General features: G+C 40.0%; 1 protein-coding gene across 1 annotated transcript in view; it reads left to right on the forward strand.

Annotated features, from left to right (window-relative positions):
• Nucleotides 1–17,042, forward strand: part of LOC124619958 (dipeptidyl aminopeptidase-like protein 6) — a gene marked incomplete at its 5' end in the record, with an annotated part of 439,288 nt that extends 422,246 nt beyond the window's left edge. The window contains 2 exons of the mRNA XM_047146621.1: nt 4,732–4,943; nt 16,461–17,042. Of these exons, the coding sequence (XP_047002577.1) occupies nt 4,732–4,943; nt 16,461–16,607 (359 nt within the window). The remainder of the gene's footprint in view (nt 1–4,731; nt 4,944–16,460) is intronic.
• Between the last annotated feature and the right edge of the window lie 7,932 nt (nt 17,043–24,974).

The raw sequence follows: 24,974 nt of genomic DNA on the forward strand, positions 1-24,974 counted from the left end.
TCTGGGTGCCCAAATCAATCGCTCTAATTGTCCAATACGTTCTTCAAACCAAATGCGAACAAATGTGACCTGGTGACATGGCGCACTGTCATCCATAAAAATTCCATCGTTGGTTGGTAACATGTAGTCCGTGAATGGCTTAAAATGGATATCCATATAGCCGAACATAACCGTTTCCATTAACAAGCAGTTCAGTTGGAGCAGAGGACACAATGCATTGTAAATAAGTACAACCCACACCATTATGGAGCCACCACCAGTTTGCACAGAACTTTGTAACAACTTCCGTCAATGGCTTCGTGAGATCTGCGCCACACTCGAACCCTACCATCAGGTCACAGTTTTACAGTCGTCATAAGCCCAATAGAGACGCTGCAGATGATGTTGTGCTGTTAGCAAAGACGCTCACGTCGTCTGTTGCCGTAACCCATTAACGAAAAATTTCGCCACCTGTTCTAACGGACAAGTTCCTCGTGTGCTCCACATTGATACACTATGTTATCAAAACCATCCGGACACCTGGCAGGAAATGACTTACAAGTTTGTGGCGCCCTCCATCGGTAATGCTGGAATTCAATATTGTGTTGTCCCACACCTAGCCCTGATGGCAGCTTCCACTCTCGCAGGCATAAGTTCAATCAGGTGCTGGAAGGTTTCTTGAGGGATTGCAGCCTGTCCTTCATGGAGTGCTGCACTGAGAAGAAGTACCGATGTCGATCGGTGAGGCCTGGCACGAAGTCGGCGTTCCAAAACATCCCAAATGTGTTCTATAGGGTTCAGATCATGACACTGTGCAGGCCAGTCCATTACAGGGATGTTGTTGTCGTGGAAACACTCTCCTACAGGCCGTGCATTATCAACAGGCGTTCGATCGTGCTGAAAAATACAAACGCCATTCCCGACTTGCTCTTCAACAGTGGGAAGCAGGAAGGTGCTTAAAACATCAGTGTAGGCGTGTGCTGTGATATTGCCACGCAAAGAAACAAGGGCTACAAGCCTGCTTCATGTAAAACACGACCACACCATAACACCACTGCCTCCGAATTTTGCTGTTGGCACTACACACGGTGGCAGATGACGTTCACCGGGCATTCGCCATACCCACATCCTGCCATCGGATAGCCACATTGTGTACCGTGCTTCGTCACTCCACACAACGTTTTCCCACTGTTCAATCGTCCGATGTTTACGCTCCTTACACCAAGCGAGGCTTCGTTTGGCATTTACCGGCGTGATGTGTGGCGTATGAGCAGTAAATCCAAGTTTTCTCACCTCCCGCCTAGCAGTCATAGTAGTTGCAGTGGATCCTGGTGCAGTTTTGGAATTTCTGTGTGATGGTCGGGATAGATGTCTGCCTAATACACATTACGACCCTCTTCAACTTTCGGCGGTCTCTGTCAGTCAACAGACGAGGTCGGCCTGTACGCTTTTTAGCTGCAGGTATCCTTTCACGTTTCCACTTCATTATCACATTGGAAACAGTAGACCCAGGGATGTTTAAGTGTGTGGAAATGTCACGTACAGACGTATGACACAAGTGACACATAATCACCTGACCACGTTCGAAGTGTGTGAGTTCCGCGGAGCGCCACATTCTGCTCACTCACGATGTCTAATGACTACTAGGGTCGCTGATATGGAGGTGGTAGCACAAGGCACCTAATATGAAAAACGTATGTTTTTGGGCGTTTCCGGATACTTTTGATCACATTGTGTATCTGCAGTTATTGCACGCAGTGTTGCTTGTGTGTTAGCACTGACAACGCAGCTCAAACGCCGCTGTTCACGGTCGTTAGGCGAAGGCCGACAGGCTCTTCGTTGTCCGTGATAAAAAAAAATTGCATTTTATATCGTCAGCACATTCTTGACACTGTGGATCTCGGAATATTGAATTCCCTAACGATTTTCGAAATGGAATGTCCCATGCGTCTAGCTCCAACCACCATTTTGCGTTCTAAGTCTGTTAACTACTGTCGTGCGGCCAGAATCAGGTCGGAAGCCTTTTCACAGGAATCATCTGAGTGCAATGGACAGCTCGGGCTTTACACCGCTTTTTTATACTTTGTGCACGCGGTACTACCGACATCCTCATTTGTCATATCACTCTCTCATGATTTTTGTCATCTCATTGTAATATTGTGCAGAGTTTGCTGGAGTTATTTAGCAAAACTACGGAGTCTGAAGACGCAAACAAGGAGCTAAATTTTCTAGAAGATAGTAAGAATTGAAAGTCAAGACCTGAAAAGTGGAAGTGTAATATTAGGAAAGAAAAGATACGGAAAGGACAGACGTACTTTAGTTGTTCACATTACGTAACTGATGAGAAAAAAATCGTTGTTCCAGTATGAGAATGCAAGCTCCGCAAATGTTACCTGAAGTTCACGAAAAATGATCAACTGCGTATTCTATCAAAATTTCTGAGTTTAACATCAAAAGTGAACAAGAACTTCACCTACAGCGGCTCTTGGAAGCTTTTGACATAAAGTGCCATTATGATCACACTGAACATTCAAAACAAAGAGGAGCAAGCTTTTATTTCTGTGTATTGCATTACTCAAACGGCATAGGAATTTGCAGAAAAGCTTTCACAAACCTTCACTGTACATCACAGAAAACAGTTTTCAGATTAGTTTCACTCCCAGTCTGAAGCTCCAAACCACAAAACGACACGGTTTCAACAAAAAGTCCCATGGAGTTCCTGGAGATACCTGCAAAGACATTTATGATCACATCAGTTCATTCACACTGTGGAGAAAATGAAATAAAATATCTGCATTCAGAATTAAATATGAAGATGATGCACAAACTCTTTAAAGTCTCATGCCGGAACAACAGTTAAATATTTCTCCATTTATCACACTTCAATAATAATTTTAAATTGAAATTTGTAAGACCAAATTGCTGTCTCCAGCACGCGTCAGGAGCTGCAGACTAAACTGAAATCAGCTAACCTGCCCGAGTCCGTTAAATGGGCGGCATAGGGGGAACTGTACAGTCACAAAGGAAGAAGCCAGAATTTCTACAAGGAGCTACGGAAGTGTAGACGACTAACTGCCAGAGACGACGTGGTGTACGGACTCGCGTTCGATTTCATGCAGAACGTGCCTGTGCCATGTAACCCAGTGCAAGAAATGTTTCATTTGAGTCAGTTATCTGAGATCATCTTATGTGTAAGAAATCTGAAGGGCTGCGTGCAGTGGTCGCGCGGTTAGAGGCCCCATGTCACGAATTGCGTGGCCCCTCCCGCCGGAGGTTCGAGTTCTCCCTCGGGCATGGGTGTTTGTGTTGTCCTTAGCGTAAGTTAGTTTAAGTAGTGTATAAGTCCAGGGACCAATGACCTTAGCAGTTTGGCCCCTTAGGAATTCACACACATTTGAACATTTTGAAATCTGAAGGATAACAGGTCTGTTATTTACTTCTACACCAAAAGAGATGCAAAGAAAGATGCTAATGAAGTGTGTACGTTCCTGTACCATTAAATGGAAAATTATTTTTCTGCAAATTTCAAGACTTTGTATGTGTTTTCTGATTCTGCCAAGGAAAAAACAGGAATTATGCTGTCATAAGTTTCTGTTTAGGTCTGACTAAATCAGAAAAGTTCCAAGATACTCTTCATTATTTTCCTGTCAGAGGGCATAGATCCTTGATTGTTATAGAACATTCAGCATAATAAAACGTGCTATGCAGAAACATGACAGAGTTTATATCCCTAAGAACTATATGTACAAAACAGTTAATATAAACAAATAGTCAAGGTAGTATTTATAGCATGTTGTTGTTGTTGTGGTCTGATGCAACTCTCCATGCTATATATATATATATATATATATATATATATATATATATATATATATATATATATATATATATATACCAATTATCGAAGTCAAGGATTTCATCTTCTTGTACTATAAATAACTATCAGGAGTTATTTATAGTACATGAACATGAAATCCTTGACTTCGATAATTGGTGGACATATTTATATAAAAAAAAGCCATGTCTGTCCAATGAATTCTATTTCTGCCCTGTACCAAGACGCCAGAAACTGTTTTTCACACCAACATCGTTTAAGCATCTCGAATACTGAAAGAAGCACATTGGAACTGTACGAGCTTAGCCATTCATAAACAGCCTTTTGCACCATACGTTTCAGCTAAAGCAACTGGGTACATGTCCTGTGCCAGAAACTCTGTTTGGCGCCCTTAACGTTGCTATAGCCTGCTCCGCTGATACCATAACAGTTCAATCAGCAAAGACCGAAAATGGACGAATATCGGAAACCGTTCGTATAGTCGGAAATTTTTGTGCTGTGGTAGGAGGGAGTGCCTCAAACAACATGTTTGAAATCCTGACCAGTGAAGGAAGGCTGTTTGGGTGTAGGTGCATTTGAAAGTCATGTTCGTACGTTTTTCTTGAATAACTCGAAAACGAACCGCAGTACAAAATTTAACTACATTAAATTTCCTATAAAAAAGGTCTTGTTCATTTTTTCAGTAGGACAGAGTGAGCAAGAGAATATAAAAATCTTGCACGTGGGTTTTGAAGACCAGATATAAAGATGCGGGTTACATATAACCACACCGGTAGGCGTAGCTAAATACCCTGCACGTCATTTTCGGTTGCTGCTAATGGTACTGTCTGGTTTCGCTGTTGCGAGCCTGAGAACGCACTTGCGCCAGCTGCCACGTTCGCCATACGTCACATGTTGTTGTTGTTGTCGGTATGCAGACTCTGCGTACACGGAGCGCTACATGGGCCTGCCCAACGAGACGGGCAACTACAAGGGCTACGAGGAGGCGGACGTGAGCCGGCGCGCCGAGCTGCTGCGCGACAAGATGTTCTACCTGGTGCACGGCACCGCCGACGACAACGTCCACTTCCAGCAGAGCATGGCGCTGGCGAAGGCGCTCGCCAACAAGGGCGTCCTCTTCCGGCAGCAGGTGGGTCCAGTCGCACTTGCCGCTCGCCTCAGCACCCCAAGAACACTGCTTGATCGAGAGTATCTGGACACCTACTAGTGGAAATTCATACAGACTGAGTCCACCCATCAAATATGTCGGCTTCAACTGTGAGGAGGACAGTTTCAGTTAGTTTTCTGAATTCCTGTAGAGGAATCGTAGCCCATTATTCATCTAGAGCTAACGAGAGACTCGCATACGGGAGGGCGACGGTTCACACTCGCCTCCGTCCATCCTGATTTTGGTTTTCCGTGATTTCCCTAAATCGCTTCAGGCAAATGCCGGGATGGTTCCTTTGAAAGGGCGTGACCGGCTTCCTTCCCCAACCTTCCCTAACCCGATGCGGCCGATTACCTCGCTGTTTGGACCCCTGCCCCAAACCAACCAATCAACCATCTAGAGCCGAAAGCAGTAATTATACTGATATACGACGCTGGGGTCCGGAGTCAAGTAGACCTTCTGACTTATCCCAAATATGTTTCAGGGCATTAAAATTGAAACTCTTGGCAGTCCAGGCCACTTCAGGAATGTTATTGTCCATAAACCGTTGCTTCATAGATGCTGCTTTATTACAGGATACCTTCTCATGCTGATACACACAAGCATCGTCTTCGAATTCTTCCTCTACTGTACAGAGTACGCAATGCTGTAAAAAGTGCTCAAATACTTTCACATTTAGCGTTAACTTAAGCACAATTACAGAACTGCACTCTAGTCACGAAACTACCTCCATACCATAGTACCATCTCTTCCTACTTCACTACTGGCACTGCACATGATGGCAGATAATGTTCTCCAGGCATGCGCCTAACCTAAGCCCTTCCATCGGATTACCACAGTATATAGCGTGGTTCATCACTTGAGATCACGTTTGCAATCATCCACTGTCCAATAGCGCCACTCCTTACACCAGATGAAGTGTTGCTTAGCATTGACGGTAGAGGTGTATGGCTTATGAGCATTGCAAGCTTTCATTTTTAACTCTCTATGCACAGCATTGTACTAGCTGGACTGTTGGTACTACTTTGGATCTCACGAGCTATTCTTTCTGTTGCTTTCATGTGATTTTTTGTAAGGATACTCAGCAATGCTCGACGACCCTCATCCATCACGAGGTCAGCCTGGTCTTGGTTTAGAAATGGTTGTTCCTTCACTTTCCACTTCACTATCATGTAACCAATCAATGAGCTGGGTGGCTGTAAATGGGTGAAAATACCGCTGATGGATCTGTTACTGTGATGACGTCCAACGACTACTCCTTATGCAAAGTGAAGCTGTTGTTGCAGCCTGTCCTCTGACATCATAAAACTCTTTGCCTCCTCTTATACTGGATGGACCGGCTCTCGTGAGTTGTGAACACAGGAGTGCATACGGGTGCCCGGACACTTTTATCAGATAATGTATTCGTATACTGTCCGACAAGTCAAGTCGAGCTTGTCACGAAGCAGCAGATTCAAGTTAAATCTGAAGATAAAAAGGAAGGAACTGTGCAGAATACACTCCTGAAACGAAGTTTTCGGCGAATGATTGCACATTATGTTGTATATTTAAACCTCTTAAGTCTCGTATCAATGGAGATATTGAAACAAGAATAGTTTTATTTCTCTCTTTTCAAAATGGAAATACAGGATTTTAACGTCTTAAAAAGACGAGTAAAATGATAAAAAAACGGTAGCTGATACTAGCATTGAAATGTTAGGCAAAAGTATCTGAGGAATGTGCTAAAATTGAGGGGCATGGTGACAAAACAATTACTGCGGTGTAAACACCGTAGAGTAGGACTCTCGTGCTACTCTGCTTCTAACAAGCCTTTCAACTGTTCTCTTGTCTCCCTAAAAGCTGTCAGTTGAACATGATTACGTTCAGACATTTGAAATAGTTTTCCGAAACCCTTCAGATACACTAGCAATTGGAAAATATGGTGTAGGTATATTGGGTCCTACAAAAGGTTCGAATTTTGTGAACTTTTAGTTATGTTGTGTTTAGATGGTGAGTAGGGAATAAGCCAAGTTTTAGACCTCGAGAATCCAATACTAACATAAGGGCCCCAGAAAAAATTCACAATTTTACAAGTTTTGTCAGATTTCTCCCTATAATTTTTTTCCATTTAGAAATGGTAGGGAGCTAGCCTCAGGAGTGGTAAGATGCTGGGCCTTAATAAAAACCATAATAATTCAAACAAATTTATTTAAAAGATATAAAAACCCGGAGTGAGGAAATAAAACATATCCGCTATGGACAATAAGATTCAGTAATCTTGACCAGAACGAATTCAATTAACAACAACTCCAACCAAAAGCAGTTATTAAACTGATTATTAAAAACTTTAAGTTATTTAAATAAATTCTACAATAATGATAGCGCATGAATTTTAAAAGCATAAATCATCACGATTTAAAAGATTTTCTTGAAAAAAAAAATATAAAAAAAAGATATATTCAGGTTTATAATTGTAATTTACAGAACAGACCTGCAAGCTCTCATGTACAATGGTAAGACCCAGTAACAGTCCGTTCACAGAAAACCAGCTTTGTTTTGCTATGGCGTACACCACGGCATCCATGTAAGCGCTTACAGTTTCTAGTCTTTTTCAGTACAATAAATAAGCGACCTGTAACACACCAAATATATATAGGTACAATTAAAGGTAACACACATTCACAACAAAATAACACCGCCTTACTTCAACAGCCGGAAATACTTAAAACTTGAAGAAAATCTTTGAATTACTGCACAACTGCCGTAGCTGAATGAGCCACCAACTTTAACGCACTTTGCTTGAAATAGTTTTCCAATAGCTCAGAATATTTTACACGCCAGAATCAAGAACTACTGACTAACATTTACTGTAACTTAATAGCATCAACACTAGTCCGTGACTCGGGTCAGAATTACACAGCAACAGTTAGGAATGAAAATGCTTTTTTAGGTGAACGGCAGTAGAACACATCTTATTTGATATTAAACTTGTTCTAACTACGCCTTATACACTGAAAAGCAGAAGACTACAGGTGCAGGGCCCCCGCTAGCAAGCAGAAGTGCCACAAAACGACGTAGCATGGACTCGACTAATGTCTGAAGTAGTGCTGGAGGGAATTGACACCATAAATCCTTCAGGGCTGTCCATAAATCGGTAAGAGTTAAAGGGGATGGAGATCTCTTCTGAACAGCATGTTGCAGGGCATCCCAGATATGCTCAATAATGTCCACGTCTGGGGAGTTTGGTGGGCAGCGGAAGTGTTTAAACTCAGAAGAGTGTTCGTAGAGCCACTTTGTAGCAATTCTGGACGTATGGGTTGTCACATTGTACTGCTGAAATTGTCCAAGTACGTCGGAGTGCACAATGTACAGGAACGGATGCAGATAACCATACAGGATGCTTACGTACGTGTTATCTGTCAGAGTCGTATCTAGACGTATCAGAGGTCCCATATCGTTCCAACTGCACACGTCCCATACCATTACAGGTCCTCCACCAGCTTTAACATAACCCTGCTGACGTGCAGGGTCCAAGGATTCATGAGGTCCATCAGCTCGATACAGTTTGAAACGAGACGTGTCCGACCGCACAACATGTTGCGGAGGGGTTGCAATTCTTTCACATTGAACAATTCTCTTCAGTCGTCGTTGGTCCCGTTCTTGCAGGATCTTTCTCCGGCCACAGCGATGTCGGAGATTTGATGTTTTACCGGATTCCTGGTGGTATGGGAAAATCCCCACTTCATCGCTACCTCTAAGATACTGCGTCCCACCGCTCGTGCGCCGACTATAACACCACGTTCAAACTCACTCAAATTTTGATAACCTGCCATTGTAGCAGCAGTAACCGATCTAACAACTGCGTCAGACACGCGTTGTCTTATATAGTCGTTGCCGGCCGAATCGCCGTATTCTGGCTGTTTACATATCTCTGTATTTGAATACGCATGCCTATACCAGTTTCTTTGACGCTTCAGTGCATAGCGCTGCACTCTCAGTGAGCGCTCAGTAAATCACAATACAACAGACTGGAAACCAGAATATCCAGACTGATAGACTGCCTAGAATAAACCGAATAACTTCTTGAAATTACGTAGTAAGGTAGGTACTCACCCTTCTAACACCAACGCATTTCGCTCCAAGTAAGTTGGTCAAAACTATAATATGAAGCACAGCGAGACCGGGCACATCCTTGAATACGCGGTGAACCCGCCGTGCTGGTCTCGCAAGTGACACCACCGCAAAGGTAAATCTGTCCGCTCTGCCTCTTGCAAGCGAACCCTCTTGAAGAATCCCGCCTCATGACAGGACACTGAGTCCTACTGCTTACTGGTACCAAGTGCTTTCCACGCTGCACTGGCCTCTCCTCTACCTAGTCCTAAGCCAGAAACACAGCTGAGCGTTCTTGCCGAGATCACAGCGCTCACACCGCTTCCAGACCAAAGTATTGCTGCCAGTTACCACCCTAAGAGTACTGTCGCCGGAGTACACTACCTGCGCATGCGCGCCTCCAAATCTCAACGTACAGCCTGTCCCATGGTGACAACCAACGAAGATCTACCTGTCGATCAAGAGCAGACATCTCTTACTTGGTAAAAATGTATAATTTTCTACAGTTAGTACGTATCAAATGTATCTTTACACCACATATCTAAATGTAGTCTTTCAAAGGAACTGCGTTGCAATCTGCCACCATACGACTTTATGTAGAAAGCACACATCGTTAATTACTACACATTTCTGCATCACAAGGTCCACTTCCTCCTTTATCGAGTGAACACTGTATACAACGCTGACTGTGTATCCTTGTGGATGCCGTCGTCAGTGAAGAGGCGCAGTGGAAAGGTTGAAAGATCAAATTTGAACAGTTCTGTCAGATTATTATCAGACTACCTGGTAATGCAACTCTCTGGGATAGAGTAAGAAAATTAACTGTATTTTATTTTGTCTGCAATTTTCAGGGAACATCCAACTAAGGCTAGAGTCACAATTTTTTTTTCTTTCAATGGTGGATTTACAGAGAACCATGGTTAAACGAGAAGGCGTTCAAATTCCATGAAATAGGAATTATATTAATACCCTCAGCTGCTAACGGGAGTTGATATATATCAACGGGGACAGGTGAAAATGTGTGCCTCGACGGGGACTCGAACCCAGGATCTCCTGCTTATATGGCAGACGCTCTATCCATTTGAGCCACCGAGGACATAGAGGATTGTGCGACTGCAGGGACTATCTCACGCACACCTCCCGCGGGATCCACATTCTCACCTTGTATATCCACACACTATATTCGTCGTGTCCCACCCCAACACACTCATTACTCGTGGAAGGCATTCTTACCAAGTCCTGTAAGAGTTCGGGGAATATGTGTGCATCCGCACAGAAGAAGAAGGTTATGGCTGGTATTTCCACAACTATATACTTATAGGGATATCGTGTCTGTTCTTTCAGGTGCAATTCTTCCGCAGCTTGCTACAGATTTCAATGCTGGGCCATCAAGAGGTGTCACCGTGCGAACCGTTTAATGAGACATCGGCAATATGGGCTTTCGGAGCCGAAGGCCGACTCGTGTACTCTTGATGACCGCACGACAAAAATCTTTACGCCTCGCCTGGGCCCGTCAACACCGACATTGGATTGTTGATAACTGAAAACATGTTGCCTGGTCGGACGAGTCTCGTTTCAAATTTTATCGAGCGGATGGAGCCTACGGGTATGGAGACAACCTCATGAATCCATGGACCATGCATGTCAGCAAGGGATAGTTCAAGCTGTTGGAGGCTCTGTAATGATGTGGGGCGCGTGCAGTTAGAGTGATATGGAACCCCTGATATGTCTAGATACGACTCTGACAGGTGACACGTACATAAGCATCCTGTCTGATCACCTGCATAAATTCATACCGATTGTGCATTCCGACGGACTTGGCCAATTCCAGCAGGACAGTGTGACAGTCAACATGTCCAGAATTTGCTGCAGAATAGCTCCAGGAACACTCTTCTGAGTTTAAACACTTTCGATGGCCATAAAACTCCCCAGATATGAGCATTATTGAGCATATCTGGGATGCCTTGCAACGTGCTGTTCAGAAGAGATTTCCACCCCTTCGTTACTCTTACGAATTTATGGACAGCCCTGCAGAATTTGTTTTTTCAATTCCCTCCAGCACTGCTTCAGACGTAAGGCGAGAGCATGCCACGTCGTGTTGCGACACTTCTGCGTACTCGCGGGGGGGCCTACAAAATCTTAGACAGCTGTGCCAGTTTCTTTGGCTCGTCATTTTAAAAGTAGGTTAAATTAGAATGTCGGTGGTGGTTTTTGCAGGATCTAGTGCGAGCCGTTTACTGGTTACCATATTCTTAGAAGTTTGCACACCAACACTTGTTTGCGCCATTCAGCCTGTGAAGTTGCTAGGTACGATGTAGTCATGTTTCTTTATATTATGTTTGTGAGTTTCTTGAGTGCATTGCAACTTGCTACTCAGTTAGTGTGTGACAATCCATGCAGTAGGTCGTGGGTGGACGACTGGATTTACCTATGCTGAAAAAGCCATCATGCTCATTTGTATATGGAAAGTATTGGAAGAATGCAGTTCTTCTTGTACGGCGTATGCGGCAAGATATGCCAGTAATCATCAACCATCTCGGCAGCTGTTTATCAACCTCTTCAACCATTTTCGTGAAAGTGGTAGTGTAACAACTATGTAACGTAACAGAAGGACACAAGTGACGGCAGAAGGGGAAATTAATGTTCTTGCTGCTGTTGCAGTTGATCCGTACGTTAGCTCCCGCGAAATCGCAAGAGGAAGCGGCACAGTCAGGCAAGTGACCAACGCATTATTCATCGACACAATTTCCATCCCTATCACATCTCTCTCCATCAAGAGCTGCACGGAAATGTTTATGAGAATCGCGTTAACTTCTGTACATGGGTATTAAGATAAAATATTCCAGGTGTATCATGTATTTTGTTTAGTGATGAAGCCACATTTACCTATCATGTATTTTGTTTAGTGATGAAGCCACATTTATCTATCATGGCCAGGCAAACCGCCGAAACATGCACTACTGGTCTGTTGACAATCCACGTCGGCTTCGTCAGGTGGAATGTCGGCATCCATGGAGTGTAAACATGAGGTGTGGGGATAGAGAATCGTTAGATCACATGCCCGTTTTTCATAGACGGAACACGCAACGCGCACATGTATCGCAGTCTCCTAACAGATTGTCTGCCAAGGTTGCTAGATGACGTTCCTCTACAGGCTACCGAGCGAGGTGGCGCAGTGGCTAGCACACTGGACTCGCATTCGGGAGGACGACGGTTCAATCCCGCGTCCGGCCATCCTGATTTAGGTTTTCCGTGATTTCCCTAAATCGCTCCAGGTAAATGCCGGGATGGTTCCTTTGAAGGGGCACGGCCAACTTCGCTCCTAGTCCTTCCTATTCCGATGAGACCGATGACCTCACTGTCTGGTCTCCTTCTCCGAACTACCCTACCCTACCCTCTGCAGTCTAGGAGGTACCTGTGGTTCCAACATGACGTCTGTCCAGTCCGTAGTGCACGAACTACTGCAGCATGTCGTTATATACCATTTCAAAACTGTTGGATTGGACACAAGGACTTTTACCTTAGCCGGCCCGTTCCCCACAATCGACGCCCGTAGATTTTTTTCTGTAGGCAAAGCTGACGGACGCTGTCTACAAGAGCATCCCACCTACACCCGATGATATGCTCGGACATCTCCGCTGTAAGGCTAGCAAGTGTGCAGCAGTTGTTCCATACCGGACTGGAAGCGTGTATTTCCGTTGCTGATGGTCATTTTGAACCCAGCATTTTATGGTGTGTGCCACCACATGTATTGTACAAGTGTAGGAGTGGGAACTTTACAAAATACGATATCTCTTAAAGGACTTGCATTAGAATCCTGCACCAAAGACCAATGGCATGCTCATTTACCCTGATCTTAGTTTGTTAATGTCAATAGTCATTGTTCCAATTAAAAAAGTATATGTTTCCACTGAAAATTTCCCTTTTAAGTTTTATTACTGTTTTTGTATAGGCTATGTTTCCACTGAAAATTTCCCTTTTAGGTTTTATTACTGTTTTTATATAGAATAACAACACGAGAGCCTGAATACCAATCCACTCTATGAATACCGCGCATCAGTAGCACTTTCCATTTCCGCAATATTTGCGGTGCAAATTTCACGTGATTCATTCTACGTACGTACAAATATGTTATAAACAGGATTACCCTAGGTGGACCTTCCACCCACCCAAAAGTGTCAACCAAGCATTCGGATTCTGAGAAGCTTGGACTTACACGGGAGAGCAAGTCTAAGTGCTCTGGTAACCTTCCAAACTTCCAGGAAAAGCACACACCGCATTGGCACTTTCAACATTCAACCACTCATTCGAGCCGGCAGGGGTGGCCGTGCGGTTATAGGCGCTACAGTCTGGAACCGCACGACCGCTACGGTCGCAGGTTCGAATCCTGCTCGGTCATGGATGTGTGTGCTGTCCTTAGGTTAGTTAGGTTTAAGTAGTTCTAAGTTCTAGGGGACTGATTACCTCAGAAGTTAAGTCCCATAGTGCTCAGAGCGATTTGAACTATTGGAACGACTCATTCGAGAAGAAAAATTACACAATCTCACAACAGAATCATGAAGTACAATATTCAAATTCCCTCCCAACAAGAAACACGATTCATAGATTCAGTTACAATAGACTGTAATAATTACAGAATATTCAAAAGTGGAACAAACAGGAAATTGGTAAAGGGGTAGCAACATTTGGTATGACCTTTGTTTTAGACAGAAGTTTTTGGACTCGGTGAAACATGTGAAACTCATAAACAACCGACTTGTTTCCTTAAGAATCGAACACACAAACAATAACTACATCTGTATTAATGTACATGCAACAACAAACGGTCTCAATAAAAAATATCCCAAGAAAGGTTCTGGGTAGAACTTGTAACACAGATGGTCAAAATTCCAAAAGATGATGTGAAAATTCTACTCAATGATTTTGACGCCTAGATTGGCAGGGAACGTAAGTACAAGGAGACTGTGGGAGACCATCCTGCTCACAAGTTCACGATTAAGAGTGGCACACAGCTCGTTGAGTTATGCTAACAAAACAGTCTAATGTTACATTAACTTCACTTCGGAAAAGGCCCAAAAAACAAACAAAAAACGTGGCAATGACCCATCTATCATTTAGGAGAATTTCAGACTGATCATGTAGCAATATCGTACGACTACCAAAAATAAATTCACGATGTGCAAGTATGCAGAGGTTCACCCATTGATTCGTATCATTATTTAACAATAATCAAAATTAAATTCACACACAAAAGGAAGTTCAACAGGAAAACACCGGTAATCCCAAAATTTGATCTACACAAAATGAAAGCATCTAAAATAACAGAAAAGTGGGAAGAATAACTTGCAGGAGACTGAGAGAAATTTCAAATGAAAATTATCAAAACAGTGGAAGACCTCATCCCTCTCTACAAGAAAAACCTGGGTGCGTCAAGAATGTGACAGTGCAGTAAAAGAAAGAAGAAAGCACTACAAAATTCCAATTATAACAAATAAAAAGAAACACAGAAGAAATTCCTCGAAGTTCGCAAACATACAAGACTTTAAGACAAAGTAAAAGAGTTGCAGGAAACTTCAAAAATTACAACACAAATAATTTCTACAAGATCTTTACGAACCAAATCAAAGGATACTCACCACAGAATCTCTGCTTTCGAAAGTAAGATGGTAAATTAGCCTAGACGAATAAAGAACACTGCCAAGAAATAGCTACATATTTTCAAAGCTTTTAAATTTGACTCAATCTAAAAGAGAGATTTCCGAAAATAGATGCAGAAATCACAACAGAAAGTTCGTCATCACCAATACAAGGGAATGTTCATTCACATATCAAGAAACTTAAGAACAACAAAACATCAGGAAAAGTCGGAACTGTAGCCGATCTCTTGAAACATTTAAACCCACGCTTACTCAAAGAAATTACACGAATAGTTCGAAACATCTGGCAAACCGAAAAAATCCCGAATGACTGGAAGATTGCTCTAATCCATCCACTACAGAAGAAGGGTAGCGAAACAGATGTAAACAACTATAGGGTGCTCTACGTCTTACTGGTCATCTACAAAAACTCATGTGCTAGTCTCTTGAATAGAGCACAGAAACAATTAGAACCCAAATTAGCAGAATATCAAGCAGGCTTCCGACCGAACAGGTCATGCCCAGAAAAAATTTTCAATCTCAAAACCATACTCAAAATGCGAGACCTCAGACAAAAACCCTTGGTATGCACATTTGTAGATTTCAAAAAGGTGTACAACTCACTAAACAGACATTTATTATTCTAAATTTTAGAAGACAGGGGACTAGATCCCAAAACACGAGAATTAATAAAACAAACATTAACTGGCACGAAATCTAAAGTAAAATTTATGGGGTAAATATCTGAACCCTTTGACATTCAAACAGGAGTGAGACAAGGAGTTGAGCCCCTTCCTATTCCGTTCAACGTTGCCCTAAACAAGGTTGTGGAAGAGTGGAAGTGTACTTTGGAAGACAGTCCTAATGGGCTTTCCCAAGAACAACTTCCACATACCATACCTCGCATTTGCCGACGACATGGCGATACTTGCTGAGGTCGAAGAGACTGTCGTCAAACAACTGGAGACAATGAATGTGCAGAAATAGCAGGTTACAAATCTCATTTCATAAAACTGAATTCCTATGTTCAAACACAGAAATCACGAGCCTGGAAAGAGAATATGGTAAAATCAGCGGGGTCACCTACTTCAGATACCTCGGAGAACTCACCGAACCGACAGGCGTTGAAAAAATCTCACAGAAAAATTGTCTCCAAAAGTCAAAAAATCATTAGTGTTAGTACAAAATCTCTACAACAAAAAATCCATGTCAAGACAGACAAAAATTCGGCACTACAACACAGTCATAAAACCAACAGTCCTCTACACATGGGAACACTGACGTTCAACAGAAAACACTACCTTGAAAAATCATAAAAGAAGAGAGAAAAACCATAGGAAAATTTTAGGAGCAGGACATGCCTAAGGCGATTACAGACAACAGTCAGCGGAAACAACAGAAGAGAAAAGATGAACAGATGAACGAAATTCTTTAGTCACTTCAACAGACTACCAGAAAAGCGATCGACGAAAGTTACATCACTTAAGAACTCAACACTTCGGAAAAAAAAGTACAGACCAAAGTGGTCGGAAATATGTAAACAAGCATTCTCGGAAAGAGTGAAAGCCTATTGGAATAAAAAGAAGAATCCAAAGAAAAGTTGATTCAGTTACATGCTTAACGTGTTCCATTTATTGGGAGATTTCGCTAATTTTACATTTATAGTCAGTGTGATTGTTTTTGGTGCATTGTAGTTTTTCTTATCTTCCGTTTATTTATTAATCGCTTTATTTCAATGTGATAAGAGTTTAATTCATTCTCGATTTCTTCCCAGGTGTACCCCGACGAGAGCCACACCCTCGGTGGCGTTAAACGCCATTTGTACCGCTCGATGGCTAACTTCCTGGACGACTGCTTCCGGAAGCAAGTCCCACCAGACCTGAAGGCTGGTCTGAGGAATGGAGGCACCTCTGGCGACTGAGCGTTCAGCCACAGCACCACGCAACATGTTCAGACGCACAACCCCCTGGAACAGCAGTCGCTGGATGGCGTCCACTGAAGAGGCGAAGTCCACCGATCGCAAAGTAGTTCTTTTTCTTCCGGTACTATGTGCCATTATTCTGCCTTGCTCCTTAGAGTCGTTTCGTATTTTTGCGGTAACAGAAGGACACAGAACGGCCGTTTTACTTGTTACTTCACTGATAAGCCTATCTGTTGGTTCAGTATTCATGTTACCAGTAATATGACGAGACAGTGTAGTCATAGTGTTGTAGGTGAACTGTCACCATGTGATAGCGACATCCAAATAATCTCGAACTTTCATTTGATATGCAACTGTTTTTTGTAATACCCGGTGCACTGGAATAAGCATGAGACTTATTTCATTTGATCTGTAATGAGAAATTAGGCAAACTAATGTACTCTTAATAATTATTAATAATTACAGCACTGTAGAAACAAAATTTGATAAAAACGAAAGCTATTTTCCGAAATAAACGAGAAAACCGTAAGTGGCAAACATTTTAAGGTAATTCCACCGGAATCAATGTTTTTATAAGAGATTATTTTTACTAGCTTTCACTTGGGTATCCTTTAGAGTCAATAATAATAAAATAGTTAACTCTCAGATGGAATAGCGTTCACCATTGTTAGTAAACAAAATATATGGATACTTTGTGCAGGTAATACGAGGATTTTTCCATTAATTAGATCACAGTCGAACGTCTGTGTTAGAGTTCTTCCCATGGAACAAAATTTCAGGAAGATGTAGAGCAATATTTAAGGCCTCATCCATCTCTTTCCCTTCTTTGTAATGGAAAGAATTGGTAAGAAATAATAAGACTAGTTTGACACCCAATCTGCAGAAAATGAGGGATCGGAACACAGATTTTCTGCGTTATTGTTCTTGAGAATATGCGAAAGATCGTGCAGCGATTTCATATTCCATGATTTGGTTATCTAAAGAAGTCAGAGTGATATCACTCTTATGCAAAATAATGTATTTAAGATTCTTTTCTTACCAATATTTAAATCAGATGGTAGCAAAAGTCAATAAATAAACGATAAATAATTCATTTTAAAATGTTCCTTGGCCTACAGTAGCTTTCATGTTTCTCATCAGAAGTCACTTTTTTATTGATTCAAGGATAATATCCATATTCATTAAAAAATTACTTCACAGAAGTGTCATCCTTTATCGACTAATATTATTGTCCATTCAGGTCTAGTTTCTTTGATTCCTTCGTATGAATTTTTCTTTATTGAGTGAGTGAATGAGTGTGTCAGACATAGAGACTTTCATTCATCTATAAGTACTAGAGCTAGTTGTCTCAGTAAGGAGCAACACAATCATCAATTTTTTGTTTGTTTTGTTAATTGTGACCTTCATCATTACAAAATTTAACCATGAGATACCGCCAATTACATTAGATGATGTATATTTTCATTTATGATATCAAAGGTATAATGAATGGTCCAATAGTGCACACCGACCTTTTCACTTTCGTGTAATAACTTCTCAAACTTTTTTAAAATGTATTACAAATCTTTATTGAATAGTGTCTTTATAATCCACCAACATATTTCTGTCGATGTGACTTTCAAAACTTTTCTCTTACTCCAAATGCATATTGTATGACACACATTAAAACTGGATGTAAAGAATAAACAATTTACTGTGTAATTTGGAAAGAGCATGTAACAATATGATTCAACACTGTAACAATCGGACCCAGGTTCAGAAACAAAATGTTGATCATTATTTTATTAATCTGTGCTCCTATTCGCTATAGTTATACAGCTATTTCTCTACATGCACCTTCTGTTCTGATATGAGCCAAAAACTATGTTAACATTTATCAGAATAAGAGATGATTTTCTGATATTTCAGCTAGTCATATTAGTAAATATTTGTGTGGGCTATTCGTCCTGATATAAACTCCTCCTTAAGCAGGTACTTCGTTCATCCATTTATAGCTCTAGAATGGATACACATTGCATATAGTACAGCTGTGTACTTTATTCAAATGGTCATATGCAGTAGATGAGGGAAACTTCTTGTCATGAACATCTCTACATTGCTGTGAGACTTACGTTCCAAGTAAGAACAAAAACCCTCACACATCTTGTAAAATCAAACAACCATAAAATATAACCCTGACTGAACTAAAATTAAGGATTGTTGATGGAGACCTAAGATTATAATATTTACATACTGGGTAATTAGAAAGTAATATCAGTCCAAAGAAAACTCAATGTAACTTCAAGATTTTAGAATTGTGGATTTATTCAGTTACAGCAGTAGAGAGTAAAATAAACAGGGTGGGATGTGGAAGGGGAAATCAGGATACTGCTCAGGAGCCACAATAAAAGAGAGGAGAGGATACAATAAGGATTAAACTCACAGGCTGTAACTAACTGGGATGCATGTAATTCATAATGCAGCAGCATGTTAAATTAACTCAACGACCTATGAATTTACACAGGGAAAGATGAGGAGAAATACAGATAGTTTAACAAAGAGAATTTAAAGATGCATGAGTATGTACAAAAAAGAAAATTTCTAGAATCATAATGTGTCAACAACAACGCAAATTTTAATAATTTTTAGCAACATGAGCAGCGTTCTGCTAGCAGATACCATGTAACAGCGTTAAGTTATAAATGAAAAATATGATCTTGTTTTTAAGAGTGGGTCTGAAACAGCATATAAGTGAAATGAAGCAAAATATTTTTCCTCATCTCTGGTTCTTAGCTGAATGTGAATTGTAGCAGCTTTCAGATGAAACCATTCTTTTCATCTCAGAATACTATCGACACATTTCTTTATTCTGCACTGCACTGCATCTAGGTTTATGATCGCAGTTCTTCACAATCCCACTTTTCTACAACTGTTAAAGTATTCCTTTCCTTCTAAGCAGCTCATAGAGACTAAAAGCGACACAAACCATTCCTAGACTATTGTCCATGTTAGAGCTTATATACCAGTCATTAACTACAGGCATTTTTCCATGACTATTACAACAATTAACACATATAATAGATTTACATATATTTACATTGTGCTTACACCCTAAGCATTGTGAATAATCAAACTCACATTTTACTTACAAGAATTTGACACCACCTTTCTTTTAATATGTAGTGTGTTATTGTTTTTCCTAGCTCATATCCTGAAAAACGTATACATCAGTATTCCACTTTTTGTCACTATTGACACATGATTCAAGTAGCAGAGGTGTGTTTGTTTAATTGCTAAAAAGTATTTTCATTTGTGATTTTTAACAGCTTACTTTACACGCCATTAACTTGCTCAAGAATTACCGTTTGTCGTCCAAGCCGGGATCCAGGACATCAACTTGCTAATATCAGTTTTGTTCTAATAGTTTTTAGGTTTTTGTAATATTTCTTCATGGGCAGTTTCTCCTTGACCTATATTAGAGATTATTCCGTCATATTTTTTATAACACATTATAATTTATCATTTTTGTGTGTGTATCAGTTATATTCTTAGAATACAAACAGGGAGACGTTAGACCCTGCGATCCTCCGATTTCAGTGAGATAATATACACTAGGGTGCTATTACTCTATAGTTACTCTTGTGGAATGTTTTAGGGAATTACGATTCTGTTCCAAACAGATTTAGCACAGCACTTGTGATGCAAGAACTGGTGCATACTACTTGAAATCATTAGCACTATCTAAAATAAGGAAATTATACTTGTACATACCTCTTTTGAGTTTCCGAGGAATCCAAGAATTCGTAATTTGAATCCCTTTTAGATATAATCAAGGAGGAAACCTTTTGCTTACTGAGTGAGGCCCGAGTGCTACAAGGCTAGGGTTCAGATCACACTCGACACCCTTGTACAACAGTCTTCACTCTTTGTCTACTGGAATCGCCAACCATAGAAACACTACTTGCAACCTCTAACGAGGTTTGAAGCTCTTCATGGCAAAAATATTTTGCTCGTGGGTGGAGGCTGGGGAAATCGTCATAATTATGGATGAACAGATCCAGTCGACTTTTGTGTCGAAAATACACTGTGTACAATATCTTTCTCACTCTTTATGAGGAAGCATCCACTAAATTGAAAACTGATGTTTTCAAATTGCACCTCCAACAAGTTTTGAAACCTTTTGTTACAAAAATATTTTTATTATGAGTTGATTCGTCGAGTGGAGAATGCGATATAAGTGTGTGAACACAGCTAGTGAGTTTTTACAGTGAGAATCATTCCGCCTAACTGTACATCTCTGTACAAGATATGTGATGTTTATTTCTGTCAAGTACGTTAATATCTTCATTACATAACTGTAAAAGTGCCACATCTTTGTCGAAAACCGTCGAAGTCTGCACCACTGAGCTTATTATATAAAGACTCATATCATTTTACATAATCAGTCCCAATATCCAATAAACAAATATGTAAATAAATAAATTTTAAAAATCGTGTGGATGGTACATACCTAATTTAAATTCTAAGAAATTTTTTTTAATAAACATAGAATACATTTGTTTTGCATTGCCCAATGGGAAATACTGAGAAATATGAGGGTTGGAACCCTAATAGTGGCAACTATTTATTTACAGTTTGTACAAAATAGATACATGTTTCAAAGTTTTAGTAACTTTCAAAGTATATAACCTGCTGCCAGCGTTGTGGAAGTAGTAGGATACTCTCAGTAGTGCCAGTTGTGTTGACAGTTTGAGCAGCGCCATCTATTGCCCAACGAATTTGTAGCAGTTTTGAAGCAAATGCTGTGAAGTGTTTCCTTCAGTTTAGAAATCGAGTTGAACTTACAAAGGACTTAAGTCAGGGGAGTGCAGTAGCTGGTATAGCAGTTAGCAGCCCCATCAGTCAAACCAATCAGTAGCAGCTTGCACTGTGTGTGCTTGAGTATTGTCCTGCAAAGTGATGGTCAGGTCCTGCACAAAGTGTCATCACTTCTGTCTCTATGTTGTTAATTTTTTAGACACAACCTACGACCATCTTAGAGACAAAGGTGATGACATTTTCTGCAGGGCCTGGCCATAATTTGCAGGACAATGCTCAAGGATGTACAGTGCAATCTGTTCCTGATTTGTTTGACTGTTGGGGCTGCTAAGGGCTATACCACCCACTGGACTCCCCTGACTTATGCCCTCGTGAGTTGATCTCGATTTCTAAACTGAAGGAGACACTTCACAGCAATTCGATTCAGAACTGTTACAAATTCGTCGGGCAATTGACCGCGCCACTCGAACTGTCAACACAGCTGGCACTGCTAATATTATCCTACGACTTTCACAACGCTGGCAACGGGTTATACACAATGCTAGAGACTACCTTGAAGGTCAGTAAAACTTTGAAACCTGTATCTATTTTGTACAAACTGTAAATAAATAGTTGCCACTATAAAAGTTCCAACCATTGTATGTGCATGTTGAAAAATGCTTTCATCTGTTGTGCTTGATGAAAAGGTTTTCCCATTTTTCCAATCTCCATGATCAATTCCATTCAAAGCATTGTGAAGGCATACCACAATAGGGAGAAATGAGTCTTCATTTAATAAAGAGAGAGAAAGACAGAAAGAGAGATAGAGATGGTGGCGGAAAAGATCATCATTAATTTCGTAAAGAGAAAACTCAGTCAGTACTGTGGATCAAACTGTGCTGTCAATGTACATAGGTACACCTTTTGAACTTTATTTTCCATTGTTAACAATTTTTTTTTCATTTCCAGCAACACTACATTAATTTCGCGACATCTTTCATTCACCTCCTGACAAGTTAAAACTGTTGCAAGACGTGGGATTTAGAGTCAAGCCATGGGCTTCAGAACTTAACAGGGACTCCTAAAATGCATTGTGCTGTACTTGTATAAATCAAGATCTGACGCAATACTTTCTTGTTTACGTCATTATTGCACTGTTTCAGACCTTCAACAAACATTATTTATGACAGAGGAAATTATGTCAGGGTCTTTTTTTTCCCCTTCTTACCTTAAACCATACGACCTTTTGGTCATGGTTGTTTTCACGCAACCCTGAGCCAGTTACCTTGCACACATCCGATGTACAATTGTTCATGATCCCTACATCGTTTTTCTGTCCTTTGTGTTAGCGTTCAGCGCCATCGAAAAAATATGCAATTAATCCGTTTCATTTGAATTTACATAAAAGTGTTCAGAGTTGAAAAGAGATATTAACTGAAACTGTGTTACTTTCTCATTATCAAAATACGAGTGTTAATTCTGTTGCTCTTATATTGGTTCTGAATACATTGTTTTTGTACCTAAGGAATATGTTTTACTTGTTAATGAGATGATAGGAAAGCAAATGTAGAAGACATATGCAGATTTAAAATGTTTGTTGAAAATATTTTAGAAGGAGAAATGTTAGTCCATCTGAGGAACAAAAGTGAATTTCAACCTTTTGTTAGAAATTTAATGTTTTCCATTTATTTTCTTGGAAAATAGCTTTCATTTTTACAAATACTAGAACACATTTTGATTCACATCCTTCTTTATTAATTTGTAGTTACATAATAGAATGTGCCAAAGTGCCAGCTCATGAGAAGTTCCAAGATTTGTATGTTAATGTGAAAATCAGAGTAAGTACTTGACTGTTATGCCATAAACTACATTTTTATTGCATAACATCTCTCAGTTTCGTCAGATTGTGGCAGTATTATGAAAAGTAGTTTTCAGAATACTGCATCAGCTGTTGATTTCATGATGGAAAAAACCCTCACAATTTTAGTTATTCATATGTATAATATCCTGCTCTCCAAAGAGAAGTAAAGTCAATCTCAGAAAGTCACTGAAAATAAGATAGAACTGGATATTTGTCACTGAGAAAATTAAATGGTTCTGAAACTAAAGGGTCCAATTTCTGTAAAAATGTAAGTTAAACCATTAAAATGTCAGTTTAAGTAAACCTATAAACTGAAAGATGTGGTACATGGTTGCACAATAAGTATCACATTTTAAAGAAAATTAATTTTATTGGAATAATACATCAATTAATAATTATCTATAACTTGCTCTAAGTATTTGTGACATTTGAATTAAATATGTGGAGATAGTAAAACAAAACTGATTAAATCTTTTGCAGTAAACTGTTTTACGATATAAATGAACTGTGCTACAAAAATCAATTGTGGTTTGAACGCTTTTAGATATTTAGATCGCTCAGATGGAAGATTTTGAATGAGATTTGTATCCAGTAAGCATCCTAAGCCATTTTTAGCCTTTTAGAAGACAAAAGATTTAAATTGTAGAGCCAAGAAATCATTTCTACACTCCCATTCCTTGACTGTTCTACTACAGATAGCGACAAGAGATTTTTCATCAACACTATGCCAGAAGTGGCTTCTTGACATAAGTCTATTTGCTTGAATTTTATGAATCACTTTTATTTCCTCTCATAAATTTAAACCTAATATCAGACACTAACCTGAACATTGCATTAGAAAAAATGTAAAAATTTGCTGCATCGCAAAAGAAATAAGCTATTTATAAAATAATTAGCGTATTCCTCCTGTGAATACTCTAGTGTTCAGTACCATTTTCCATGTACGCCACAACACATCAGACTGTTTACACAGCATTAGTGTTGTATTTAGCCAAGCTACACTCAAAAACATTTGAAACTATGAGTTTATGACATAAATCCTGAAATTCACAGTTTTGTCAAATATTATTTCATTGGAACAGATAACAGCTTTTGACTTCACAGCAATCATCATTCATGATTCCACTTCCTCTGTGTTGCTGCCTTACAAGATCTTTGATGACTCTAAACTCGAAACCAGTTATCTGTTCAAATAAAATAAAATGTGACCAAAACTGTGAATTTTAGATTTATTTAGATATCAAGGTCACTGGTCTTTTCCAGTATGATCTCATTTCATATAATTTTTTACAACATGAAATAAATTATGTTTATTTCATGGATCATAATCAAAGTACTGTCCCAATGCACACCGCCATATTAGTGTACTGTACCTGAGGAGTATGCATAATGAAATGATTTTTTCAGTCCAAAACCAGAAATTTCTGTAATTCACTCCAGCTTCAAGCTAATCTTTGATAAGGTCTATCAATCATACCGTTTATCTTTGTATCAAGGGATGTGAGATATATATTTTTTCATATTTATTTCATAATTAAATCTCAATAGTCAGCAAAAACGTGACGTTTTTGTAACTAGTAATGAACTAACGATTTCGAGAAATCATGTAGTACTGTATGTTAAATATTCACTTTAAACATGAATATGAATAGAAATATGTGTTGTGTGAAGTTAATACAGGGTGACATTTATGGATGGTGTGGATTATTGTCAGACCCTTGGCACATGGA

The sequence above is a fragment of the Schistocerca americana genome, chromosome 6 (genome assembly GCF_021461395.2).
Source record: "Schistocerca americana isolate TAMUIC-IGC-003095 chromosome 6, iqSchAmer2.1, whole genome shotgun sequence".
Taxonomy (NCBI): Eukaryota; Metazoa; Arthropoda; class Insecta; order Orthoptera; family Acrididae; genus Schistocerca; species Schistocerca americana.